The 26,940-nt window shown below is 42.4% G+C and overlaps 1 protein-coding gene across 16 annotated transcripts in view; it reads right to left on the reverse strand.

Moving 5' to 3' along the window:
• The window catches only part of PTPRK (protein tyrosine phosphatase receptor type K), a 564,328-nt gene that overhangs the window by 177,040 nt on the left and 360,348 nt on the right, over positions 1-26,940 (reverse strand). For all 16 annotated transcript variants that reach the window (XM_040350403.1, XM_040350400.1, XM_040350398.1 and 13 more), the window contains exons 9-12: positions 25,709-25,818; positions 25,138-25,339; positions 20,685-20,790; positions 1,596-1,869 (exon numbers count right to left, since the gene is read on the reverse strand). In XM_040350403.1, the coding sequence (XP_040206337.1) occupies positions 1,596-1,869; positions 20,685-20,790; positions 25,138-25,339; positions 25,709-25,818 (692 nt within the window). The remainder of the gene's footprint in view (positions 1-1,595; positions 1,870-20,684; positions 20,791-25,137; positions 25,340-25,708; positions 25,819-26,940) is intronic.

Below are 26,940 nucleotides of genomic sequence, written 5' to 3' on the forward strand. Positions count from 1 at the left end.
AGTAAACAAAATAAACACTATTTTTAAATGTAGAAACCACTATTGTATGTATCAAAGAATGACTTGAGCTTTCTCCAAGGGTTACCTGGAAATTTTCTCACCAAAATAAAAAAAACAGAGGTACCTTTCCTTTCTCACTGGAGTCTGCCACAGTATTCTCCCAACCAACATAGGGAAATCTATTTTTGTTAAGAAGCACTGCCAAGGCTTGGAAGCACTTGTTATTGTGCTTCTGGTAAAAGAGCAGCAGTAAAGCGATATGTCAAGCAGTGTATGGCCAACCAAACCAATACAATACATATTCTGACAAAATCAATATTTCAGAGGAGTGTTGATGCCATTTGTTCACACCTCAGCACTTTAGAATTGAGATTTCTGTACAAACTGGGTCTTATGAGCAGATGCACCCAATCTCGTTCAGGTAGAGACAAGTGCTGCCTACAATCACTCATTAACATGAATGGCTGTAAGCGGGAATATTTGTATAAACACATGTATGCGTACAAGTGTAGGAGTTTTTACATCCGTACCAATGGCTACATGGCCAGGAATATATGCTCAATTTTTAAATTTCATGGCTAGAGATGGCCATGTGCATGAGCTCTTGTGTTCTTATTCTAAAGTATATCACCTTTATCTGTAGACACTATTTTAAGAAATAGCTAATTATATTATTATTATACAGGATTTAGATTGCGCCAACAGTTTGCACAACTATTAACAAAATGAAAGCAGAGTTACAATACAATTTTGAGCAAGAGGAAGGGGGGGGGGGGTCAACTGATAAAGTCAAGTACTGTGGAAAATAAACGGATGGAGAAAGTAAAACAGTTTATTAGAAGCAGAATAGGCTTCTTTAAAGAGAAGGGTCTTCAGGGATCGTCTAAAGATGGATAGATTAAGAGACAGTTGGAAAGACTGGGGTATGGAGTTCCAAAGGATGGGAAAAGCTCCGGAGAAATCCTAGAGGCGAGCATGGGAGAAGGTGACAAGGGGGCTAGAGCAGGAGGTCTTGCGGGACTGAAGAGAGCGACTTGGTTGATATTTTGAGATCAGGTTAGTGATGTAGCTGGGGGCATAGCTGTGGATGGCGTTGTAAATTAAATCTAATGCCTGCCTGTTCACATATGTTGAAAAAGTGAATCTCCATGTGGTGTACTTCATTTTACACAACTGTATATGTGTCTATAATTTAATGTGCAAGAGAAGAGCAAATGTCATTTGCTCTTCTCTTGCAGCCGTAAAGGCTGCAACATGTCACACATCAGATTCAGCACCTAATTATGCCAAGACAGAGTGCACCGTCTTCTTTACAGTATATAGCCTCCAGTTTAGTGACGGAAGCAGCCCATTACTAGTAACCTTGAAATTCCAGTCTATTTCTGACCTTGTTATTGGGGACCATTTCTCCCAAGATTTGGATCTTGAGAGAAATATGTAGTAAGTTTCTGCAATTTTCACATAAAAAATGGTTATTAACATGACATTTGTACATGAGTTTTGAACCTCAACTTTGAGTGACATCTGTCCATGATCAAAAATACTAAAGCAACAATAAAATAAAAGAAAAAGCACAGGATATTGCAGATTCTCACCTTCTCAACACTGCTCACAGCCTGAAAGTATATATTATAACCTTTACGAGGAAATAGAGGGGCATTCCAAAATTCTCGGTAAGTCTTATTATCACCAACAGTAAAAGGTGCAGCTTCAGGAAGGTTGGAAGGCGGAAGCTCTGCAGCAAAGTAGTAAAGGGGGCCACCACTTCCAGCATTGTTGTAGGCTATGGGAACCTGATAACACTCCGATCCGCCAGTCTCTCTCTTTGTCCGATGAGGGTTCAGCTCCTCCACGACAACCTGATATGCACTATGGAAAATAAAGAATTAGCAGTCACCCTACTTTTTACATCACAAAAAGTAGAAATGCCTATACAATCAGAACTATAATAAAATATCCCATTAACTACACAGAAATCTACATTTATATGCATTGTAAAGATGTCATATCAAATTGTAGTTATGGTGTATTTTTTTTATACAAGGAGATTCTAATGTTTGTAGCCTATTCAGCACCAATTCATATTCTAGAGCCAGTTAAAGCAAAGTATGTTTTGGAAGGAGGAAACTCCCACACAAAAGGCATAACATGCACAATCCATGGGCATACACCAATCAGCCATAACATTATGACCACTGGCGGATAACGTGAACATGGATTATCTTGTTACAATGGCACACGAAAGTGGGTGGGATATATTACATAGCAAACATACATGTTGTACCTAAAGTTGATGTGTTATAAGCAGAGCCAATGGGCAAGCGTAAGGATTTGCGTTAGATGTTAAATACTCTATACTTCTGATCAAGCCTCATACAAATCCAGCAGCTGAACAGCACCCTATGATCTCAAATTAAACCATAGTCACAGTATATAAAAATGAAACACGCAGTGCTATATCTTTAAGACCTTTTGTAAAGGGTAGCATTTTATGTTCCTAAAATAATTATCTGATACTTTCCTGGTCTGTGCAATGGAATTGCACAGAGTGGGGCCGCACCTCCTCTACTGAAGTCTTCTGCTGGTGCTCTAAGTTTAGTCTTATTATTTTAAGGGGTTGCAACATTTGGGGAGTGTGCTTTCACTTGGAGAGCACAAAGTGGCACTGTGGAGAGCACTATCATTGAAGTCTCTCAACTTCAAACTGCAGTGCTTACATTAAGACACTTTCACAAGCGTGATAACTTGCAAGGAATATAAACAATATGCATTTATTTGGTGAAATTAGTATGAAGAAGCACTAAGATAATTACTCGAAAACACATTAAACATTTTATTTTACATTGTTCATTTTGGACAAATATTTACAATTCGATATGGAGATACAGTATTATAACACATTTAGGGCAACTTAAACGTCTTGAAGATAAAACTCTACACTTTTCCCTTTTTTATGCACATGTTTTTGAGTGACTTTGAAAAAGGCCAAACTGTAAAAGCTAGACGATTGCATCAGAGCAACTCCATAACTGCAGCTCTTGTGGGATGCTCCTGGTCTACAGTGCTCGAGACCTACTAAAAGTAACACAAGGAAAGTGGAGAGCCAAGGCTGGCCCATGTAGTCTGATCCAATAGAAATATAGTAATAGTGAACAAGAACGAGTTATCAGTGTGAAACTGGTCTACCAATGTTCCTGTAACATCCTGTTTACGTCATTTGACAATAGACTATTCTACACAAGTTCTTCCATGGTGTGCGACCAATTTTCCTTTAATTGTATTACTGTAGCTCGAATTGCTGAAAAAGTTAATACTTAATCCAATAGGAAGGTGTCAGAACATATAGTGCATATCAGTTTAATGCATATGGGTCTTGCTCAGAGTCAGGGTACCCATGCGGACCCATGTCCACAGCCAAAAGTGCCTACAATGGGCCTGTGAGCTTCAGAATTGGACCATGGAGTAACTGAAGCTGGTGTCAACATGGCCTCCAAATTCTCCATATCTTAATCCAATCAAACATCTGTAAAAAAAGTCTGATCCATGGAGGTCTCAACCCGCAGCTTAAGGCTCCATGCACACTAGCGTTTTTTCATAAGCTCAATTTTGTGCCAGCTTCTAGTAGCATTTAAGTAGCTTTTAGAAGCATTTAGGGCAGGGGTCTCAAAGTACCGGCCCGCGGGCCATTTGCGGCCCGCGGACCGGTTTTAAATGGCCCGCGGGTGCCGCGGAAGTGTAGATCGAGGTGCATGAAGAGTAGCGCAGGAAGCGTCTGTCATAAGTTCACTTGTCTCTCATGTCACACTGCTACTCCCCGGCTGCCCCTCCTCTCTTCTCGTCCATCCCCCATTTGCTTGTGACATCATCTGAGATGGACGAGAAGAGAGGGGGGGCTGCCGGGGAGTAGCAGCGTGACATGAGACAAGTGAACTTATGACAGACGCTTCCTGCGCTACTCTGCCTATGAAGAAAACAACAAGTAAATGCTGACCTGTGCCCTGGTGTGCTCTCATGTGCCCTGGTGTGCTCTCATGTGCCCTGATTGTGCCCTAATGTGCCCTGATTGTGCCCTAATGTGCCCTGATTGTGCCCTGATGTGCTCTCATGTGCCCTGATGTGCCGTTTCATGTGCCCTGTACCCTGATGTGCCATGTGCCCTGTCCTGATGTGCTGTGCCCTGATGTGCCATGTCCTGCACTGTGCCATGTGCCCTGTCCTGATATGCCCTGCCCTGATGTGCCCTGCCCTGTTGTGCCGTGCACCCTGATGTGGCCTGTTGTGATGTGGCCTGTTGTGCTGTACCCCTATGTGCTGTTCTCTGATGTGCCCTGTACCCCGATGTGCTGGGCTTTGTACCCTGATGTGCGCTGTGCACTCATGTGTGCTGTGCCCTGTGCCCTGATGTGCTGTACCCTGCTGGTGAGTGGTCAGTGTGTAGTGTAGTGGTCAGTGTGCAGTGTAGTGGTCAGGGTTAATAATGCGTTCGCTGACACCAGTACTGTTTTTGAAGTTTGAAAGTTTGCATGCAGCCCCCCATGGGATATGGAAACTTGTCTTCTGGCCCTCAGGTAATTTGAGTTTGAGACCCCTGATTTAGGGGCATTAGCATTGTATTAGCATTTCTTAACCACTTGTCGCCCGCCAATGACATATTGACGTCGGCAAAGTGGTTGTAGAATCCTGACTGGACGTCATATGACGTCCTCAGGATTCTGAGCCGCTGCGCGCCGCCGGGGGCGCGCATCGCGGCGATCGTTGTTGCAGGGTGTCAGTCTGACACCCCGCAACACCGATCTCGTTAAAGAGTCTCTCACGGAGACTCTTTACCACGTGATCAGCCGTGTCCAACCACGGCTGATCACGATGTAAACAGGAAGAGCCGTTGATGGCTCTTCCTCACTCGCGTCTGACAGACGCGAGTAGAGGAGAGCCGATCGGCGCCTCTCCTGACAGGGGGGGTTTGCGCTGATTGTTTATCAGTGCAGCTCCCCCTCGGATCGCCACACTGGACCACCAGGGAAGCCCACCGTGGACCACGGAAGGACAAAAAAAAAAAGGGGGGCAAAAAAAAAGGGGGGCAAAAAAAAAGGGGGGCAAAAAAAAGGGGGGCAAAAAAAAAGGGGGGCAAAAAAAAAGTCTGGGCAAAAAAAAAAAAGCATAAAAAAAATGCCAATCAGTGCCCACAAATGGGCACTGATTGGCAACATGGGTAAATCAGTGCCACCCCACAGTGTCCATCAGTGCCACCCCACAGTGTCCATCAGTGCCACCCCACAGTGTCCATCAGTGCCACCCCACAGTGTCCATCAGTGCCACCCCACAGTGTCCATCAGTGCCACCCCACAGTGTCCATCAGTGCCACCCCACAGTGTCCATCAGTGCCACCCCACAGTGTCCATCAGTGCCACCCCACAGTGTCCATCAGTGCCACCCCACAGTGTCCATCAGTGCCACCCCACAGTGCCCACCCGTGCCCAGTGCCACCCCACAGTGCCCATCCATGCCCAGTGCCACCTATCAGTGCCCATCTGTGCCACCCATCAATATCCATCAGTGTCACCCATAAGTGCCGCCCATGAGTGCCCATCTGTGCCGCCCATGAGTGCCCATGAGTGCCGCCCATGAGTGCCCATCAGTGCCGCCCATGTGTGCCCATCAGTGCCGCCCATGTGTGCCCATCAGTGCCGCATACCAGCGCCGTCAATCAGTGCCACCTCATCTGTGCCCGTCAGTACTACCTCATCGATGTCCATCAGTGCCATCTCATCAGTGCCGCCATATCAGTGCCCGTAATTGAAAGAGAAAACTTACTTATTTACAAAAAAATTAACAGAAAAAAATAAAAACGTATTTTTTTTCAACATTTTCAGTCTTTTTTTAGTTGTTGCGCAAAAAAAAAAAAAAATCGCAGAGGTGATCAAATACCACCAAAAGAAAGCTCTATTTGTGGGGAAAAAAAGACGCCAATTTTGTTTGGGTACAGTGTAGCATGACCGCGCAATTGCCATTCAAAGTGCGACAGTGCTGAAAACTGAAAATTGGCTTGGGCGGGAAGGTGCATAAGTGCCCTGTATGGAAGTGGTTAACTACATGAAGGGAAAAAAAAAAGCTTTTGGTAGCATTTAGAAGCAGTGCGGTGCATTCAGCGTTTTTTTTTTTCTACTGGAAAAATGGCCTAAAGTATAGGATAACAATATTTAGCTCCTAGGAGCAGAAAACAAATGCCAATACCAGTTTCTAGGAGCTTAAAGAAAACGCCACGGAGTCTAAAAGGACATGTGCATGAAGTCTAAAGGACTTAAAGGATCTGTGACTTACAGCTTGGTGCCAGATACCACAGCATACCTTCAGAGGTCTTGTAAAGTACATACCTTGATGGGTCAGGGCTGTTTAATCGGCAAAACGGGGCCCTATCCAATACTGGGAGGGTAGTCATGACCCTGATTGGGATTTCAAATGAAGCATACAACACATCAGGGCTACCCAGTGTGGCACAGTACAAGTGAACTATAATCTAAATCAAGTCTTTATTGAATTCCATCATGGAGATTCTAGTTTATAAAGTTCTGTTTATAAATGCGTGTTTATATTTGCTAAAAAATAATCAACTTACAATATAACCTCAAAAGACCGCTGAGTAAATTTGTTTCTTAGTATGATATTTTTAAATTGTTTTGTTAGCATTTCCCTTTCAATTTAAATTATGGGAGGCTCAGACCCTGGGACGAACATAATGACTGGCTATGGGCTCTGCTTGAGGCACCGATTTGCAGTTGTCATTGCATTAGAAACAGGAAATGCTGACAGGCATCTCCACCTCTAGAATATAGAGAACTAAACTATAACTGACATACTGTAATACAGGCACAGATGGACAGAAATCTGTCCACTGTACCGAAATAGACTGCCTTGCATCTTTACAGTTGCTGAAGACATGATCCTTACAAATGTTTAAAGCAGATGGTACATAACATGCATTGTCTTACAGTCACTGCAAAGAAACAAAATATAAACTTGCAATGCATACTGGATACTATAGTTATGTTATGTAAGCTCAGTTTGACAGCACAGTTGTCATGTGACCTGTTGCGTTGAGGCTGCATTCACACCTGAGCGTTTTCAGCTCATAAAACGCTCGTAAAAAAGCCCAACAAGCAAAATCCCATTCATTTCAATGGCACCTGTTCCTATCTGAGCATTTTGTCACCTAAAGCAACATGCATGAAAATCGCCCTGAGCCCAAAAAATGAATATGATTTTCTTTGGGGCAGATTACAGGCGTTTTTCTACCTTTTACATTGGTGATCTGAATAAAATTGCAGCAACATCGCTATAAAAATTACTTTGAAATGCTCAGGTGTGAATGCAGCCTTAGGGCCCTTTTACACTAGCGGACCATATGTCCGCATTTACATCCGTCCGTTTGCGGATGAAAACAGGACATACATGGGTCCCTATGTGATTACGGGTGTCAGCGGATGAACATCCGCTGACACCCGTAATTTGTCCGCCTCCGCAAAGATCCGCATTTGCAGGCGGAAGAAATCCTATTTTTCTTCTGTCTGCCGGATCGGATGAACACGGACATACGGTCCGTGTTCGTCCGATCCCCCATAGCTTTCAGCTCAGCTGGGATTTTACAGAGGATCCCCGCTGAGCAAAGCGGACACACGGAGCGGATCATTACTGATCCGCTCCGTGTGAAAGGGCCCTAAAGGATACAAGTGCTTTGGGCTTAAAGGATCACTAAAGAAAAAAATAAATAACAAACATGTTATACTTACCTCCACTGTGCAGCTCGTTTTGCACAGAGTGGCCCCGAACCTGGTCTTCTGGGGTCCCTCGGCGGCTGTCTCGGCTCCCCCCTGCAAGGACTCAACACCTTCACGCAAGCGAGCATGGTGTTGAGTTATTGTGGGCGCGCTCCCGTAAGACAGCGGCGGCCATAGCCGAAGAGGATGTCGGGGGCGAGCGCAGGACTTTCGAAGGGTCAGGTAAGTATAACGGGGGGCCCATTATTGACGGATGTTTTTTCACCTTAATGCATAGAATGCAGTAAGGTGAAAAAACTTACCTTTACAACCCCTTTAAAGTGCATCAGAACTAAAGAAAAATGTTGTGAAGTTATAGGGAATTAAGGCCTCTGACTGCTAATCTCACAATATTTAAAGTGAGATTTAGTAATGTTACTACTCTGCTGCCTCTACCAAGAGAGCCCACAAAGCCAAAGTACAGAACAAGGAAAGATAAGTCACTAAACCGAAAAGGATTAATGGCAGAGAGTCTACAGGCAATACTGGTGAGTAGTCATTTTTCCTCTGCTTGCATTTTTGGAAACAGCTTTAAGAATTCAGTATCTCTTTAGGTCTCATTCACACTGGACATTTTTGCCATCTCTCCTAGACTCCCTTCCTCATGGCAGTGATGTTTTGGCAGAAAAAAATGCTCATAAATGTAATATGTTAAGGTGTGCCAAGCACTTGAACGTTAATTCATTTCACTGCCCAGAAAAATAATTTATTCTGGCCATTAAAATGAATCAACACTATACTCTGCCATATCCTAACAGCGGCACGGTGCCTGATAGCCCTCTATTGCAAAAAAAATGCGCCCCCATCCCAAGAGGCTCTTTATGCTAGAGTCAAAGACGTAGTATTAATGGAGAAAATGACGGCAAGTATACGGGACAAACTAAAGGATCACAACAAGGTTTGGGAGCGCTGGCATTCTCGGGAAGACCCACCGTGAGCCGATAGCAAAGCCATTGAGGTACCTTGGTATCTACCCTGTCCAACCTAACCTTTCTATTTTCCTCCTTCTCTTCTTTCCTCTCTTTATTTCTAGTTCATCCTTGGTTATTCTGTATGCACAGTGGATGAAGATGTGTATGTCGTATTGATGCATGCTACAGGGGCTTTTTGATATATTTTTACTGCCGCCGGGCGGTGCGGCGCCGGCGACCGGGGGTGATTGCCCCCCCTTCTCGCCTGCGTCTGGCACGCTTTGGATACGCTATTGCTATGGATTACATTTAATGTCCCTTTTTTTTTACGACTGTACGTCTGTACCACTGCTTTGTTTTTATTGCCGAAAAAAAAAAAAATTGTTATTTAACCACTTGCCCACCAGGTAAATTCTGGCACTTCTCTCCTTCATGTGAAAATCACAATTTTTTTGCTAGAAAATTAATCAGAACCCCCAAACATTATATATTTTTTTTTAGCAGACATCCTAGGGAATAAAATGGCAGTCATTGCAATACTTTTTGTCACACCGTATTTGCGCAGCGGTCTTACAAGCGCACTTTTTTTGGATAAAAATCACTTTTTTGAATTAAAAAATAAGACAACAATACATTTTGCCCAATTTTTTTATATATTGTGAAAGATAATGTTACGCCGAGTAAAATGATACCCAACATGTCACGCTTAAAAATTGCGCCCGCTCGTGTCATGGCGTCAAACTTTTACCCTTAAAAATCTCGATAGGCGACGTTTAAAAAAATTCTACAGGTTGCATTTTTTGAGTTGCAGAGTAGGTCTAGGGCTAGAATTATTGCTCTCACTCTAACGATCGCGGCGATACCTCACTTGTGTGGTTTGAATACCGTTTTCATATGCGGGCGCTACTCGCGTATGCGTTTGCTTCTGCGCGCGAGCTCGTCGGGACGGGGCGCTTTAAAAAATTTTTTTTGGGTTTTCTTATTTATTTTTATTTAGTTTTATAATTTTTTACACTGAAAAAAAAAAAAAAAAAAATTGATCACTTTTATTCCTATTACAAGGAATGTAAACATCCCTTGTAATAGAAAAAAGCATGACAGGTCCTCTTAAATATGAGATCTGGGGTCAAAAAGACCTCAGATCTCATAATTAGACTTAAATGCAAAAAAAAAAATTAAAAAAAAAAAAATGTCATTTTTTCAAATGACAAAAAAAAAAATGTTTCTTTAAGAGGCTGGGCGGGACTGACGTTTTGACGTCACTTCCGCCCAGCAGAGCTAGGAGGACGGGTGAAGGAGATTTCTCCTTCAGTCCCGTCCCCGCTCAGCTGCCGGACACATCGGATCCCCTCCGCCACTACCGACGGCTCCGGTAAGCGGCGGAGGGCGCGGGAGAGCGGCGGGAGGGGGGGGGGGCCCCTCTCCCGCCACCGATAACGGCGATCTCGCGGCGAATCCGCCGCGGAGACCGCCGTTATCGTGTACACCACCGCCCCCTGAAAAGATGAATATCTCGGTTGTGGCAGCAGCTGCTGCCGTTATCGAGATATTCAACTTTAAAAAGGAGGACGTCTTTTTGACATGGGGCGGTGGTCAAGAGGTTAAAAAAAAAAAAAAATGAATCAACACTATACACATCTATCCTTAACAATTTTTTAGCATTTTATCTGCCAAAATGTCGCTGCTACTGGTGTGTTTCTTCTTTTGGCCTATAAACACCTCTAATTGCCCCCCCCCCCCCAAAAAAAAGTAAATAGTAAAGTCTTTAAGGAAAAAAAGTTTCCACCTGCAAGGCAATATAATGCACTAGTATGCATTGCATACTAGCACTAGAGCTGCACGATTAATCGCGGAGAGAATCGCGATCTCCATTCTCCCCGTCCTCGATCTCCCCGCGGGATGACCCGCAATTCTTTTGTGTCACCGCCGGTTCCACGTAACCAGCGTGGAGCGCAAATGGCGCCGATATCAGAAAACCGTCAGCAGCCTGCGCCGCTGGATGGATGCCTGGGCTTCTCTCACAGTTCTGTACAACTGTAGTGTGTATCCATGCGCCACCCAGTGGTTACCGGCGGTACTTCTTCTGATGTATTAATCTTTCTCACAGTTCTGTATAACTGTGTGTATCCATGCGTCACCCAATGGTTGCTGGCGGTACTGCTTCTGATGTATAAAGAGACCAGTGATATGTCTATAATTTTAAAGACCATATAACTCCTATGAAAAAAGCAGAATCTGATTTGATTCTGCTTTTTTCAAAGGAGTTATATGGTCTTTAACATTTTAGACATATCACTGGTCTTTTTTATATATTCATATTTTCAGATAAATCACAGGTTTATTTATTTATTGGGGGGGGGGGGGGTTCCTGGCATTCAGTTTTTGAGAATCGTGATCTTTAGTCTAAGCAAAAGAATCGTGATTCTCATTTTGACCAGAACCGTGCAGCTCTAACTAGCACATCATGAAAAACACCTTAAAGTCCTCCAGCGACACGCTGTCACTGCTACAGAGGCTTCCATCCTCGCCCAGTCTTCTGTCTTGGTTCGGAGACTCTGGCCGTCTGATTGGTCGAGCTGCAATGTCGACACTCCTGTGCATGAGTTGCAGCACAGAGCTCTAAAGCAACAGCACAGATATGCCTTGTCTTCAGAGCGCTTGCACAGGTGACATCACTGGCTGCTGCTCACTAGAATATCTCTTTATTATAAGCTTACCTGTTAGTAAAAAAAATAAAGTTTACCACTTTAAGATCAGGATTACAATCCTTACCCCCTGCCAGCATCTAAAACCACAATGTAATTGTAGGATTTAGGTCCCTGGCTATTTTTCCTGGAGAGCATCATTTACCTCTTCAGTATTTCCACCTACTTATACAATGCAGTGGACTGAAGATGGGTCTTAGCCATGGGCTAGTACAGAGGTATTGAATAAGGAGACCAAACAACAATTTGATACAACATTTTTATTTAACTTTGGTAAAATTGGCCACGGTGTCATCCATAAAATGTGGGGGCGGGGTTACAAAAATTTTCTCAATAAATAAATTAAATTACAAAAGGCCAAATTGGCTAAACTTAAAACTTTAAAATCAAATTAATTTCTGTCCATCCAGCAAAAGCTGGACGACTACTCCCCCCATACAGACGACCCCATGACTTATTATGACAAACTGACAGGTAAGGGTGGGCGGGCGGGCGATGCTGCTTGTCAGGAGATGTGATTGAGCAAATCGCCTCAGCCTCTCCCTTATATAGGCTCGTCCAGTGCAGGTTTTACCTCACGCGAACGGAAGAGAAGGGGGCTGCCGCAGCTGACCAATCAGAGGCTGTTACTACCCCAGAGCGCGGCAGCCCACTTCTCCCTCTGCTCTATCCCATGCAGGCTCAGCATACTGCCGTAGCCTCACATGGGCTAGTACAGAGGTATTGAATAAGGAGACCAAACAACAATTTGATACAACATTTTTATTTAACTTTGGTAAAATTGGCCACGGTGTCATCCATAAAATGTGGGGGCGGGGTTACAAAAATTTTCTCAATAAATAAATTAAATTACAAAAGGCCAAATTGGCTAAACTTAAAACTTTAAAATCAAATTAATTTCTGTCCATCCAGCAAAAGCTGGACGACTACTCCCCACCGGCCGGGGCCAACCGCGAAGCTGTTGGCCGAGGCCCCCCCACCACCGTGGCTGATTCGATCATGGACTGGATACCCATATTAAAAATGTCCAGGCCAATGCCTGACAGATGAATTTGGTCAACCCGAAACAACCCAGGCAAAAAACCCTCTAACTCGGAATGACGAAAGGAAGAGCCACCAATTGAAGGCATAAAACTATGAATCGTCCTATTTAGCCGTCTGCGGATTCTATCCACGTAGAAAAGGGTGCCGTGCGGCGACCATAACAGCCTGGGAACCATCTCAGAATATACTAACACTGAACCTGGGAACATTTGAGTTATGGAATAGAGATCCCTTTTCATTTTACATAACAAGTCCCATGTGTTGAATTTACCCAAGTCATTAGCCCCCACGTGGATAACTATCACTTGGGGTTGAGGCCAGACAGAAGACAAATAAGCTAGGTGGTCTTTTAAATTGCGCCACCGCATACCTCTAACACCTGACCATAAAATTAAAAATAAATCAGGATCAAGCCCCAGGTTAGCAGAGTATGATCTGGATCCGGAGTGCTTGTAAGCCCAGAACACGTAGGAGTGACCTATGACCCAAGCGATATTCCTGGATAAATCTGAAAGAGAATCATAAAGTTAGAAGACTGGGACGAACATATAACTTATATCTATTGCTGCCCCACCTGCCCACTTTTTTAACCTTACTCTCTGAAAAACCTATAGAATCAGCTGTGGTGGCAGCGCCAATTCGGAAAGAATGGGAAGAAAATTGGTACCCAGATAAATTCAAGCGCTTCAAACAGGAGGCCAAAACAGCTGAGAACTGGTACCTAGTTAGAGAGGACAAGTCTTCATGAATAAAAAAGGAATCGTTACTCAATGGTCTGACCAAAAGATAATTACGAACATGAAACACGGGACAGATAGCCTCATTAGGAGAACTGGATAAAGAAAACCACTGACCAACCTGAGAGGACTTTGATCTGGACAAAAACAGACGGACAGAACCGACGTCAAACTGAACATGAGAAAAACGGAGAAATGAAAAAGCGTTTCTATTTGCTGCAGTAAACTCACCTAACCGAAGGGCTCCAAAGAATGCTATAGAGAAAGCAGCCTTAAAAAGCAAAGATTCGAAATTGGATGAGCAGACATCTTGAAGGATCTGAAGAAGATCGATCAAAATGGGGATAGATATGGGACGCCTATTATCTAAAGAGGGCCTAGACTTTTTGAGGCCCTTCAAAACCTGAGTGACCTGAAAGAAAGAGGTAAGAGCAGGAAGGCCTGCAAACTTAAGGAAAAAAGAAACTCCAGCCAATATTTTACCTATGGAAGCCGGGGACAGATTAGACTGAATGAGAAAGGACAAAAAAGACAAAGCCACGTAAGAAGATACATCTAGTGGATCCAAACCCAATGGTTGACAGAAAGAGCACCATTTGTGCCATGAAAGCCTATAATCCCTCCAGGTGTTTTCCGCTACTGAAGCCTTGAGATTCCGGAATATTATTCCCAAATTAAGCCCCAGAGGAAGTCTGGGCAAGGGGTGCCATGTTGATCCGCTGATGGCGCCAACTCTCGGAATCTCTTGAACTGTGAACGAGATAAAGAATCTGCTATGTTATTTTCTTTACCTGCAATATGCTCAGCTCTCAACCATATATTACAGTTCATACAATGAAGTACAAGGAAACGCAATAACCTCAGAACGGGATCAGACTTAGAGGACAGAGTATTGATGGCAAAAAAGACACCTTTATTATCCGTATGAACTAAGATTCTACGATTCCTAAAGATGTCTTCCCACACAACCACCGACACAATCACTGGAAAGAGCTCCAACAGAACTAGATTTTGAAGTATCTCCTTCTGGAGCCAATCAGGGTGCCAGGACTGGGCGCACCAGCGCCCATCCAAGAAAGCCCCGAACCCAGCAGAGCCAGCTGCATCGGTGAAGAATTCCAACTGAGAACTATTAATAAAGTCCATTTGCCAGGCCGAGGAACCATTAAACTCATTTAAAAAAGCATCCCAAATTCTTAGATCATCCTTGATGCTTTTTGAAATTCGGAAATGAGCGTAAGGGTTCACCATACCTTTTATGGCTAACGAGAACCTGCGCGAAAATACCCTCGCCATAGGGATGACTCTGGCTGCAAAAGCAAAAAGACCCAGCAAAGATTGTGCCTCCTTTAAGCACACCTTCTTACTGACAAGAAAGGTTGCAATCATAGACTTCATTTTATGTATCTTCTGTTGTGGCAATCTGAATTCCATTCGTTCGGAGTCAACCGTGATCCCCAAAAATTCAATAACTGTCGTGGGAAAAACTGTTTTCTCCTGGGCCAGAGGCACGCCAAAGTCATGACAAACGTCAAAGAAAACCTGTAAAGCTTCCATACACACTGATGACCCCCGGGGACCTAAAAACAAGAAGTCATCTAGATAATGTAGGATAAGGCCTTGAGGGATAACGACTGACACGACCCAATGTAAGAAGGAGGAAAAAGCCTCGAAATAAAAGCATGACATAGAAAACCCCATTGGCATGCATTTATCAAAATAATATTTATTCAAAAATTGAAAACCCAAAGAATTGAAGCCTTGTGGATGCACGGGAAGAAGGCGGAAAGCCGACTTAATATCAGCCTTTGCTAGCACAGCCCCTTGCCCTGCTTGCCTCAAAAGACACAAAGCCTCATCAAATGAGGCGTAGCAGACTGGAGCCTCCACAGAGGCAACTTCGTCATTGAGTGACGAATGCGGTGGGTAAGATAGGTGGTGGATCAGTCTGAACGCACCCAGCTCTTTCTTGGGTACGATGCCCAAAGGGGACAACCGGAAATTAGAGAATGGCGGGTCATTAAAGGGGCCAGCCACCCTACCCTCAGACAATTCTTTGCAAATTTTCTCAAGCACTAAGTTAGAGTGCATGGATACCGATAGTAAATTTTTAACTGGTGTACACCCTGAACCAGTAAAGGATGGCACTAAGAAACCATTGGCAAAACCTTCAGTTAGCAGAGCCGCCATCCTGTGGTCTGGATAGCGCTCGAGCCATGGGCGCATTCTTGCCAGGCTCACCGGAGTCGGGGCCTTTCCCATGTGTGTCCTTGGGTCCTGAATGAGAGGAACTAGCGGCAGCTTTACGAAAACATCTGCTCGCCGCGTGAGTACCGCCACAATAAGAACACTCATGTTTGTATCTACAATTCAATAAGAATTTACATTGACCCTCATTGAATGCAAAGCATACACCCTTCCTGACTGGACTCTGACCATTTGAAGCGGGGCGAGGGGTGAACTGGGGCCTAGGTGGCAGCATAAGGTTTAACCATAAACCAACGTCCTTAGCCCCCCAATGCAGCGATGGGTGCACAGCTAGTTTTTGACGGAAATTCTCGTCATATGAGAACCATGCGGAGCCGCCAAAGTGGCGAAAGGCCTCCGCAATAATATCCAGGTGTTGGAATAAACCTGAGCACTTCCCCGGGAAGCGTTCTCCCATAACTGCTGAATAGATACAGAACGCTTGCAGCCAGTTTTGAAATGTCTTAGGAACCGCTCTCCTCCTATCTTCCTCTGTTCTTTCGCTGGACTGCCTGTCAGATTTAGCCAAAAACTCCTTAGAAGCAGGGAGAAGTGATAATATATCGAGATATTCACCCCTCCAAATTTTTTCTTTGACTGACTTAGACAGATGAAAACCCAGCGGGGATAAACTGCAAGGGAGGGGTTCCTTAAAGGAAGACTCGCTGACCATAGCAGCCGAGGATCTGAGGGGTAAAGTATTATTAACAGCAGGACACCTCACACTCGATCTGACAGTAACATCCTTATTTAGCAGAGAGGGATGACCAGCCTCATGCCACACCACACCAACCTCCTCCATATCAATAGCATTATCGCTATTTCCAGCACCAGTCTCCTGTGCACTCTGACTTACTGTGCATGCCTGAGTACTCAGACTCTCACCTGGTTGCACATACATATTTACATTTTGTGAGGTAAAATCCGCATCATGTATACCTTTGAACTGCTGCACAATGACAGACAAAGATTCAATTAGACTAGAAAATGCAGATAACTGGTTAACATTACTGAAAACAACTTCAGGTAAAACATGCTCACCCAAGTCCCCAGGAGGGGGGGAAGAGGCAGCGCTGCTCCCTTGCTGGCAAGAAGCACCTCTTGTTGCAGCTCCCTCAGCTTGAGGAGCTAAATTATTGGTCTTACATTTCTTTTTTCTTCCAGGCTGTTTCCTGGGGGCGCCCACGCTCATCTCTGGTACTGCAGCTGGGCTGACAGATAAAACAGAGCCACTCTCCTCAGACAGGCAACGCTTCAGCCACTCTTCACCTCCCCTGCTCTCCGCCTTCTCTAGGAGTCTACATAAGAGCTCCTCACGGCTGTCCTGCACAGCGCGCTTCATCCTGAGAGAGAGGGAGAGGCGGGCGATGCTGCTTGTCAGGAGATGTGATTGAGCAAATCGCCTCAGCCTCTCCCTTATATAGGCTCGTCCAGTGCAGGTTTTACCTCACGCGAACGGAAGAGAAGGGGGGCTGCCGCAGCTGACCAATCAGAGGCTGTTACTACCCCAGAGCGCGGCAGCCCACTTCTCCCTCTGCTCTATCCCATGCAGGCTCAGCATACTGCCGTAGCCTCACATTCTGTCCATTCCCAATCTTCAGCTCATTTTATGACTAGACCTCTCCCCAGTACAGAAAGCTGGACATGACCAAGAATACAAAGATTATATTCAGCATAAGGCAGTGGAAACTACCTGGGAGGTAAATATGTATATTTAAATTCTTTCTGCAGAAGACAGGAAACGTTTAAAGTGCACTTAGGCCCCTTTTCAAACTTGTACGACCTGAAAGTGACGCAACTTTGCCATGCGACTTGAAGCAATGCCTGTGTAATCTTGAGGTCTATGGACCTCAAGTCGCATCAAAGTTGTCCCAAAGTTGTTCAGGGACTACTTTGACGTTGCACAGATATGAACGGTACTCATTGGAAATCATGGGATGTGACTTTGTATGTTCTCCATTTGTTCATGGAAGATTAGCACATTAGAATCTTCCTGCTGTATAAGGCTTTTTAGCCAAGTTTAAGCCCTGCCATTTGCTTTTGTAATTTGTGTCATTGCATTATAAATGTGTACTTATTTTATTTAATCTAGTATAGTTTATGTTCATCATAACCCTATAACTTGTCACTTAAACTCTAAGGCCCCTTTCACACTTGGAACTGCAATTATGACCTAAAACTGTGCTATAGGGTACCGATGGAAGCACAAATGAAAAAAAAAAAAAACATAGGAACCCTATAAACAGGTTTGAAGAGCTGTGTACAACTATTTTTAATAAATAAACATGCATATCGAGCAATAACGTTAGCCCTTGGCAAACTACAATTTATTGTTTACTATATATATATATATATATATATATATATATATATATATATATATATATATATATATATATATATATATATATATATATATATATATATACACACTACATGTCCTCTTAAAATAATGTCTAGGTATGTGCCAAGGGAATAGCTCAGTGCTCATCCTGATCCATTTGGTTTAGATCATCCTGACCTAAGCTTCTGCCTTCTCCCACACAATAAGTTATTGGTCACAGAGTACTGCTCATTACCAAGCATTACCGTTGACAATATGCACTTTCCTTAGACAAGCGGTGTTGAGAAAACACAACACAATGAATATAAAGACTGTATGAATGCCATTACTTCCACCTAGTCATTTCAGCAATTTTGCTGGTGCTGTCTAAATAATGCAGTCGATTTTTTGGAGATGAGCGGAATGTCATATAAAATTGTGCTGATGTTCTCTAAGGCTGCTATGGCAAAGGCAAACATTCCCAGCCCTAAAAGCATAGAATTGAATGAAATGTGACTGGAGTGAAGCTCAGCCACAAAACAAAGCAGCTTCCTCTGCTTCCATATGAAATACAAGTCTAATACATGTGCACACAGCTTCCAGTCAGTAGCTTAGAAATTTAATAATAAATGGAGCTCAGCTGACACAAACCACAGAGGGGAAAAGAAATTCCATAATTGACAGAGACAGCAGAGACTTGTAAAGTTCCAGGAAGCCTTGTCATATCTACAATTACAGATTTCAGTAATGAGCCTTCCATTCAGCTAACAGGCTCTTGGCAATAAGGAGGATAACCCTTCAATAACTGACAGACAATCTGGCCAACATACCCGTCAGGAGCAGCAACAAAATAAAATAAATGATTGCCACAGCGCAATGTTCTGTAAATGTATATTATACAGAATTGCTTAACATACACATAAGCACCTGCACAAACAAAGCAGACAATTTGGGGAATCGAAATGAATGACATTTATAGACAACCAGGATTTAGAATATTAATTTTTAAATTTTGTATATCCAAATTATTTTGTATCCACATTCAACTGCATTAACCACAATTACCATTTGTATAAACTAGCTTATTCACTGTATGTTGATTACATATAATTAAAATTAAACAAACCATGTTCATATTGCTAATATATGGTATTTTGAAAAAAAAAAAAAAAAAAAAAAATATATATATATATATATATATATATATATATATATATATATATATATATATATATATATATATATATATATATATATATATATATATATATATATATATATATATATATATATATATATATATATATATATATAGTGTATTTTTTTTCTCCTTCTGAGTTAAGTTTGCTTTGTCTACTGTGCCAATAAAACCCCACTATTCCCTTTGAAGGGTATTCCATTTTAAAAACAAACATTTTCTCAAGTGCTTGCCAATACCAATTCCTGATACCTATTTCTCCCTTGGAAGCATTCATTTTTATCTTTTTTACACATGCCTCTGCCCTGGTGGGGTAGCGGTAGGGCACTTGCCAGAGCTTTAGATTCGGCATGACATGTGAACCAAAAGGGTTTTCTATAGAGCCGGTTTATGTATGCACGGGCTGGCTGCAGTGCTTTTTCAATACGATACGATTTTCAGGCTAGTTCAGGTATGATTTTCAATGTCATATACTTAATGTGTGCGCTATAATCTGTTTTGTATGATTTGTTGGGCTTGTAGCTGCACCATCTTGAATCTAAATGCATTTTAGGGTGTGCCCACCAAATATGTTTTTGTATATACTTAATGCGCACCTGAACCGCTGAACATGGTTTAAAATCACACTGCAAACTGGCCCTGCAGGCTAACATGTTGGTTTTAGTATCGGAGCATTTGCACAAGTACTCATGCAAATGCTTAGTATGGGCACCAATACTGGTATAGGTGCAACACTATTGTTAATCAATATTCATTTTGACAAACCTGAAAGCACCAAGTGTCAAACGAGTGTGACTTCTGATGCAACTTGAGTCACACAGATTGCATGGCAAGAGAAATCTCATTGTTTTCAAAGGTGCCTGTTCTAATCAATGTGATTAGGAATGGAGTGATCTTGGAAAAGGTTCCTGCACTACTTTGGTGCAATTAACAGTGCAACTTGGCCACACAGAATATGCAAAGTCATACCACATAATAGCACTGAAAATTACATCAAAGTTGCATTGCAGTAGTGTGAACCAAGCTCTGAAGATATTTAGTTACTTGCATTAAAATACTAATGGACTACCTACCTATGAAAGGAAGCCTTTCACACCAACATAGTTGTTGGTAAGGCTTGAAAAGTATTACCAGTAGCCTACTCTTCCCTTAAGGTAAGAATAGTGCTATAGACCACATTAACCCTTATACAAAGCATACATGCACGGCCATGGGAATAGAAGTTGTGTTTTTCAGCAAGCCTGACCTTAATCGTAATCTATGGTCACCTAATGAAAAAAAACATTTCCTTTATCAGCTGTACATAATATGCTTTCTTCTTACAAACTGGAAAGGAAGATGTGTATCTGCTTTAATGCACTACATACATGTTATAATTATAAGATAGCTGACTATAAAAATCTGGGCAAGGACAGCGTGATTTTTGTCCTGGTCATGCTAAATTGGCTTATATTTAAACCGTGGATGGCCCAAAAAGCACTTTTCAAATTTGATAAAAAAATGTATTGGAGCTGGGTGAAAATTTATCGGCTGAACAGTAAGAGCATCCTATCAAATGCAGTCACCGTTCAGCAGTACAAGCGTATTCAGGAAGCAGCAGGTACTGCAGCTGCAATATAATAACGATTCTATTAAAATCTTTCTCTCATGGGCTAAAAGGCTGAAATTGGCGCAGTCTATGCCTAGGTCAAATTGCGGCAACACATACCTGATAGGAGCTCCTTTTGCCTGTGCAGGTCTTAACAGTACAGTGATGGTTGTGGCAGTTTCATTAAGAGAAGCATCAATACCTTCATAGTCTGGTAGTGTTGGAGCTAAAGGAAAATGGCAAAATGAGAAAGAAAAAAATAAACAAACATTCTAAATTAAATGTATATTATTCTTCACAGGTGGTGGTGACGTTAGACACAGCAAAGGCATTTGATTCGGTGGAGTGGGGATATTTCTGGAGCTGCTTGGAGGGATATGGCTTTGGACCACGGTTCATCAGGTGGGTCCAGCTGCTGTATCGGGCACCCGTGGCCAGGGTGGTGGCGGCTAATGGCTGTCTCGACTGTTTGACCTAAGTAGAGGCACCAGACAGGGCTGCCCTCTTTCACCACTGCTGTATGCCTTGGCCGTGGAGCCCTTGGCCATGTCCATCCGAGCTAATCCGGAGATCAGGTGACTGAGTTCTGGCACTTTGACTGAAAAGATTAGCATGTATGCAGACGACACACTGTTATACCTGGCGGACTCTGGCCCCTCGCTACACGAGGCTCTCCAGACAATTGAATGGTTTGGGACTTTTTCCGGGCTAAAAATCAACTGGGGGAAATCCCAAGTTCTTCCACTCGACAGCTTCCCACTGACTGAATTCCAAGACAGTTTGCCATTACAATGGGTCAGTACCATAAAATACTTAAGGATAAGCGTATCCAGAACACCGGCAGATTATATACACTTAAATTTAGAATTATTAATTTCCCATGTTAAGTCCAAACTAAGAACCTGGGCCCGTCTGCCACTAGGGGTCTGGGGCCGCGTTAACCTTATCAAACTGGTTCTCTGGCACTCCCCGGTGTACTTACCCCTGAAACACTTTAAATCCCTTGAGGCCCTTCTTAAACCGTTTGTATGGGGAAATGTATATTATTCTGATGCAAAATGTTTTTGCAGTGAAAAAAGTTGTGCTTCACAAATAATTGAGAAACAGACCCATCTACTTAAATGGTCTCATGGCCTTATTCTATAAAGAGCTTTAACTTATAATGGTTCTCACACAACCACAATCTAAATTTATGCTTCTGAGGCCAGGTCAAAACAAGACGGGTTTTCATTTGTTTTTACTGAAAAAACGACTTCCAAGCACAACTACACTAAGCAGCTATTCTTTGTGGAACTTTTTGGTATGAACAACAACCAACATGGGTGGGTCCCACACAGAAGGCCAGTCAGCCCTCCTAATTTATTTTATTATTAATATCCACAGATGCCTTACACAGGATAACCTGGAATTATACAGTGGAAATGCAAACTGAAATTACATACATAAGGCTTAGTTTGCAGGGCTATAATGAGTGTGTCATTTGCCAAAACAATTTCTATTTTCAGTCAAACTGAAAGAAACAAAAAAACAAAAGTAAATATGACAACTCGCTCTACAATAAGCAACTGTAGTTCCAGTACTCCAGCATTTGTTAACAATGTGGCCAAATTGATGTTGCGTATTACAAATGATTCTAATAAAGTAAATGTATACAAATTTAACAGGGGTGTTACAATCCTAATTTTCAAACCTAAACTAGAAAAAAAACAAAAAAAACAATTGTTGACTGCTATGACCAACAAAATGTTATTATTGAACACTTTTCATAACTTAGTCCAAGGCGTTTTTTTTTTGTTTGTTTTTTCAGATAAAAAGTACCACCCCTGAGTCAAGTGCACAAAATTACGATTACTCCAAAACAAGTCAACATTTTACTCATAAAATGCAGAGCCCAGTTTGGAGTTTGCTGTGTGTTCTTTGTAGGACACTGGAAAGCACCATCCCAGAGAAAAGTCCTGTCACATAACCTGTCAAAAGTCCTGTGATACATTACCTGACATTCCTCACCCTCATATTAAAGTCAATGGATCATTGCTTGCTTAAGAATCCAGAAGCAATCAAAACGCAACCCAAATTTGTGGTTTATAATGCTGCGATATAAAAATGCACCGATTACTGTATAAATGACACTGGCAAAGAGGGGCTTAACACTAGGGAGTGATCGAGGGGTTAAATGTGTTTCCTGGGAGGTGTTTAACTGTGGGGGGAGGGGACTGGCTGGGAGTACAGAGAGATCGCTTTTACCGATCACTAGACACAGACGATCACTCTGAACTTCCGTCAGAACGGGGATCTGTTTGTTTACATTGACAGATCCTCATTCTGTCTATCTGTGAAGTGATCGTGGGTGGGCGGCGGACATCGCGGCTGCCTGCCACGTGCTTTGGCTCCCTGTCACGCCAACTGTAGCTTTTAAAGCGGCCGCCGTACAGCTAGGTGATTCGTGGGAACAAGCCGACCTGCCACTGTATAATGGCAGCTGGACAGCAAGTGGTTAATGCATGGATGATTGCTATAGGCCATTTCACTTAAAAATTTGTGGCAGGAAATGTTTGCCAAATTCCTTTGTTCTCAGTTGCCTCAGCTGGGATGGCAGCTACAATACAAATTTTATGCAACTGCCCTTATACCACCAGAGATTTTCATTGTGCCAATCTGTCAATCCTACTTTACCCACTTGCCTGCCAGCGCACGCCAATTTACGTCAGCAGAATGGCAGGGGGCAGGCAAATGGGCGTACCTGTACGTCCCTTTAAATTTGCTGAATAGCGGACGCGCACACTGCGGGAGCGTGCCTACGGGTCCCACAAACTGTGTTTACCGGCGGCTCACGATCGTGTCATGGAGCAGCAGAACGGGACAATGCCTATGTTTAATGCCTAAATTTATTCCGTATTTTGTAGAAGCTATAACTTTTGCGAAAACCAATCAATATACGTTTATTGCGCTTTTTACCAAAAATATGTAGAATACTTATCGGTCTAAACTGTGGAAGAAATTATTTTTTTTTTTTATATTTTTGAGGATATTAAGTATCTTATTTTTGTTTAATTATTCTACTTGATGAAAACATATAACCCATAACAATACCAGGCATAATTATAAAGCAGTGAAAAGTGAATTTCACTAAACACTCAGGGCCAGATCCACAAAGAACTTACGGCGGCATATCTATTGATACGCCGCGTAAGTTCTACGATGCGCTATTGTATCTTTGTTTTGTATCCACAAAACAAGATACGCCTGAATGTGGGCTACATTCGACTGACGTACGTCTTAGTATGCCGTCGGATCTTAGATGCATATTTACGCTGGCTGCTAGGTGGCGCTTCCGTTGATTTCCGCGTAGAGTATGCAAATTAGCTCGATACGCCGATTCTCAAACATACATCCGCCCGGCGCATTTTTTTACGTCGTTTACGTAAGGCTTTTTTCGGCGTAACGTTACCCCTGCCTCTATGAGGTGTACGCAATGTATGGATTTCGGGACAGCGTCAAATTTTCCGTTGTTTACATAGTTTGCATAAAACGTTCGCGAATAGGGCTTTGCGTAAATTACATTCACGTCGAAAGCATTGACTATTTGCGACGTGATTTCGAGCATGCGCACTGGGATACCCCCACGGACGGCGCATGAGCCGTTAAAAAAAAAAACGTAATTTACGTGGGGTCAAAATGAATTAACATAAAACACACCCACATCTTAGTCATTTGAATTTTGCGCCCTTACGCCGACACATTTACACTACGCCGCCGTAACTTACGACGCAAATTCTTTCTGGATAAGGAACGTCCGCTCTAAGTTACGGCGGCGTAGTGTATCTGAGATACGCTACGTCTGCCTAAAGATTAGGCAGTTCTTTGTGGATCTGGCCCTCAGTGGCAATGAATTGATCACTGTCATTTAAAACACATTCTTAAGGATACTCACCTGCAGTGAAGTGAATGTTTAAGGACCAGTTAACACCACAATTTCTGCATTCTAAATGTGTTTTTGCATGTTTCCCCATCATTTCAGTTGAGGACATGCGCATTCTGGTGCATTTTGCCATGTTCCATACAGAAAAAAAACTACTTTTGTTGACTGCATTGGTGTGAACTAGGGCCATAAAAATCCATGTTAAACACTGTCCATGAATTTTTGATGCAGAATAAAAAAAACACACCGATATGAACAAGTCCTTTAAGTCTGATTCCCAGCTTCATAAATACACCCCTAAGTGTTTAGTTAAAAATACTGTAGTTCCTTTCTGAAGCTACACTACAGTAGTAGTTTAGCTGTAAATACTGCAACATTTATAAAAATGTATATAAAGTTAAAAGCATTTATACAGGCATTTTAATTTTGGATGAAAAACTCCAGTAAATATATTTAGTTATTTTTGCTGTATCACCTTCTGTAGCAATGGCAATTAAAAACCTGAATGAAATTTTAACTCTTCCTATTCAATTAAAAACTACAGAAAAACTTTGGGCTATAAATACACATTACAAAACACATAAGTGGATTTTATATTAGCGACACATAAATCAATAGATTGCCCATAGCTGGTGTGCATATTGGGTATATTACCTGATATATTGGTAGTAACATTGATGGCTGTTGCTGGTCCAAATCCTTTGAGAGTACTAGCCCTTAAAAGGAACTGGTATGTAGTGCCTGGATGCAGTTGAGAGAAAACATGATGTGTACTATTCCAAAGTTTAGTAACGGTTTGAGGGGGTCCTGCCACAGGCACTGCAGGATCAAAAGACCGTATACTATTGTATTTCACCTGTTGAGAGAAAAAGTTTTTACAAAATGGCCTTTGTAGCCATGACACCATAAACCATTTACCAATACTGCAAATTCAATTTATAGGTTCCTTAGGCAATAATAACAAAACAACAAGTCTGCAGATTTTTGTTTTGTGCTAATGATCCCTGTGTTTGGCAATTTATTCCAACAATCCGCAATGTGACCAGCACAGACTGTTCCGCACCTGTCCATGGGTTTCACTATTCTCATCACTACCGTGCCCTTCATGACGGTCCAATAACCTCAAGCTGCTAGGAACTTTCAAACAACAATCTGTATAATCCAGCATGATTAATTACGGCCATTATTTTAACAAAGACATTTCCGCAGATGTGAGCAGTGGTACCTCGTATTGAGTGATAATGCCATTTGGCTCCATCGGTTCCTTCCAGTTCAAAAAGATCTTGTCTTCAAACGATGTGCCTTTTAGTGAGCTAAATGGGACATGTCCAGGTACTGCGGGAAAATAGATGTTTTATTTAAACAATTAGCGTAAATATTGCTTTTTAAAGTTAGGCAAATTAAAAGAAAGCATAGGAGTGCAGGGCCAAATAAAAAATACTCTCTGGAGACATCACCACACAGGCTATATTATGAGACAGCAGCTAGAGCCAGTCTGACCTATGCTATAGGTCATACTGGTTCTAGGTGAAGGCTCCCAGAAAGAAAACTCAGCTGTTCACAGAGGAGCAGAACTTACTATTCCTTTGCTGGAAGCTCAGACATTTAATATTTCAAAAAAGTTTCTATTAGATGGGTCTAGCTTATGAGGTAATGGTTTAAAAGGGTTCCTTTATTGTCCTAGCCACTCTAAAATATTTTTAATTCTTTACTAGAAAAACAGACCCAATTAATCCAATTGGTAGCTATGAATAACTCAACTCTTTCTGCTCTAGCTTTTATTTATTTCTCCCCCCCCCCCCATTGCTGTTGGAAACACAGATACACTTCATAAATGAGGTATGGATCTGAGAAAAGGTGAGCACCCAGAAGCATCAACAGCTCCCTTTTCCTGAGCATTCAAGAATATGAAAATTTACAAATTAGGTGATGCCTATAGTAATAACTTGGTTATAGCTACTGTCCATATACAGCAGGCAATAAAAAATCTGCACAAAATCACGCTACAATTATTTTACCCAATAAACCAACGTCCATTAAAATGATCTAACTTTTCACAAAATTAACCAGAGTGAAGAAAAAATGGCCCCAGTGACCCACATCAGTTTGACTTCTGCCCTTTTATCTAAAAATAAAAGATTTGGTACCACTAAAGTTTCTTCGACACATTCTGACTCAAAATAAGGGGGGAGGTGATAGGAGAAATGAAAGCATTTCTAAACCTAAGGAAGACATGTGACATGCCTCTTCCCTCAGATAGATGAGCTGTCAGTAGAGTCTCTGGGTGTGGAGGAGAAAAGCACTGCCTTGTCCCTTCACCATCTGACATGTGAGCATACAGACCTAGAGGGCAATGCAAAATGACAGGCAGTGCGTGTCAAGACACTGAAGAGACTAGCTGCCATGGGCTGTTCTTTATTGATGGGGCTTTCTCTTCACCTTACACAAAATGATGGG

This window comes from Rana temporaria, chromosome 4 (genome assembly GCF_905171775.1).
Source record: "Rana temporaria chromosome 4, aRanTem1.1, whole genome shotgun sequence".
NCBI classification, from domain to species: Eukaryota; Metazoa; Chordata; class Amphibia; order Anura; family Ranidae; genus Rana; species Rana temporaria.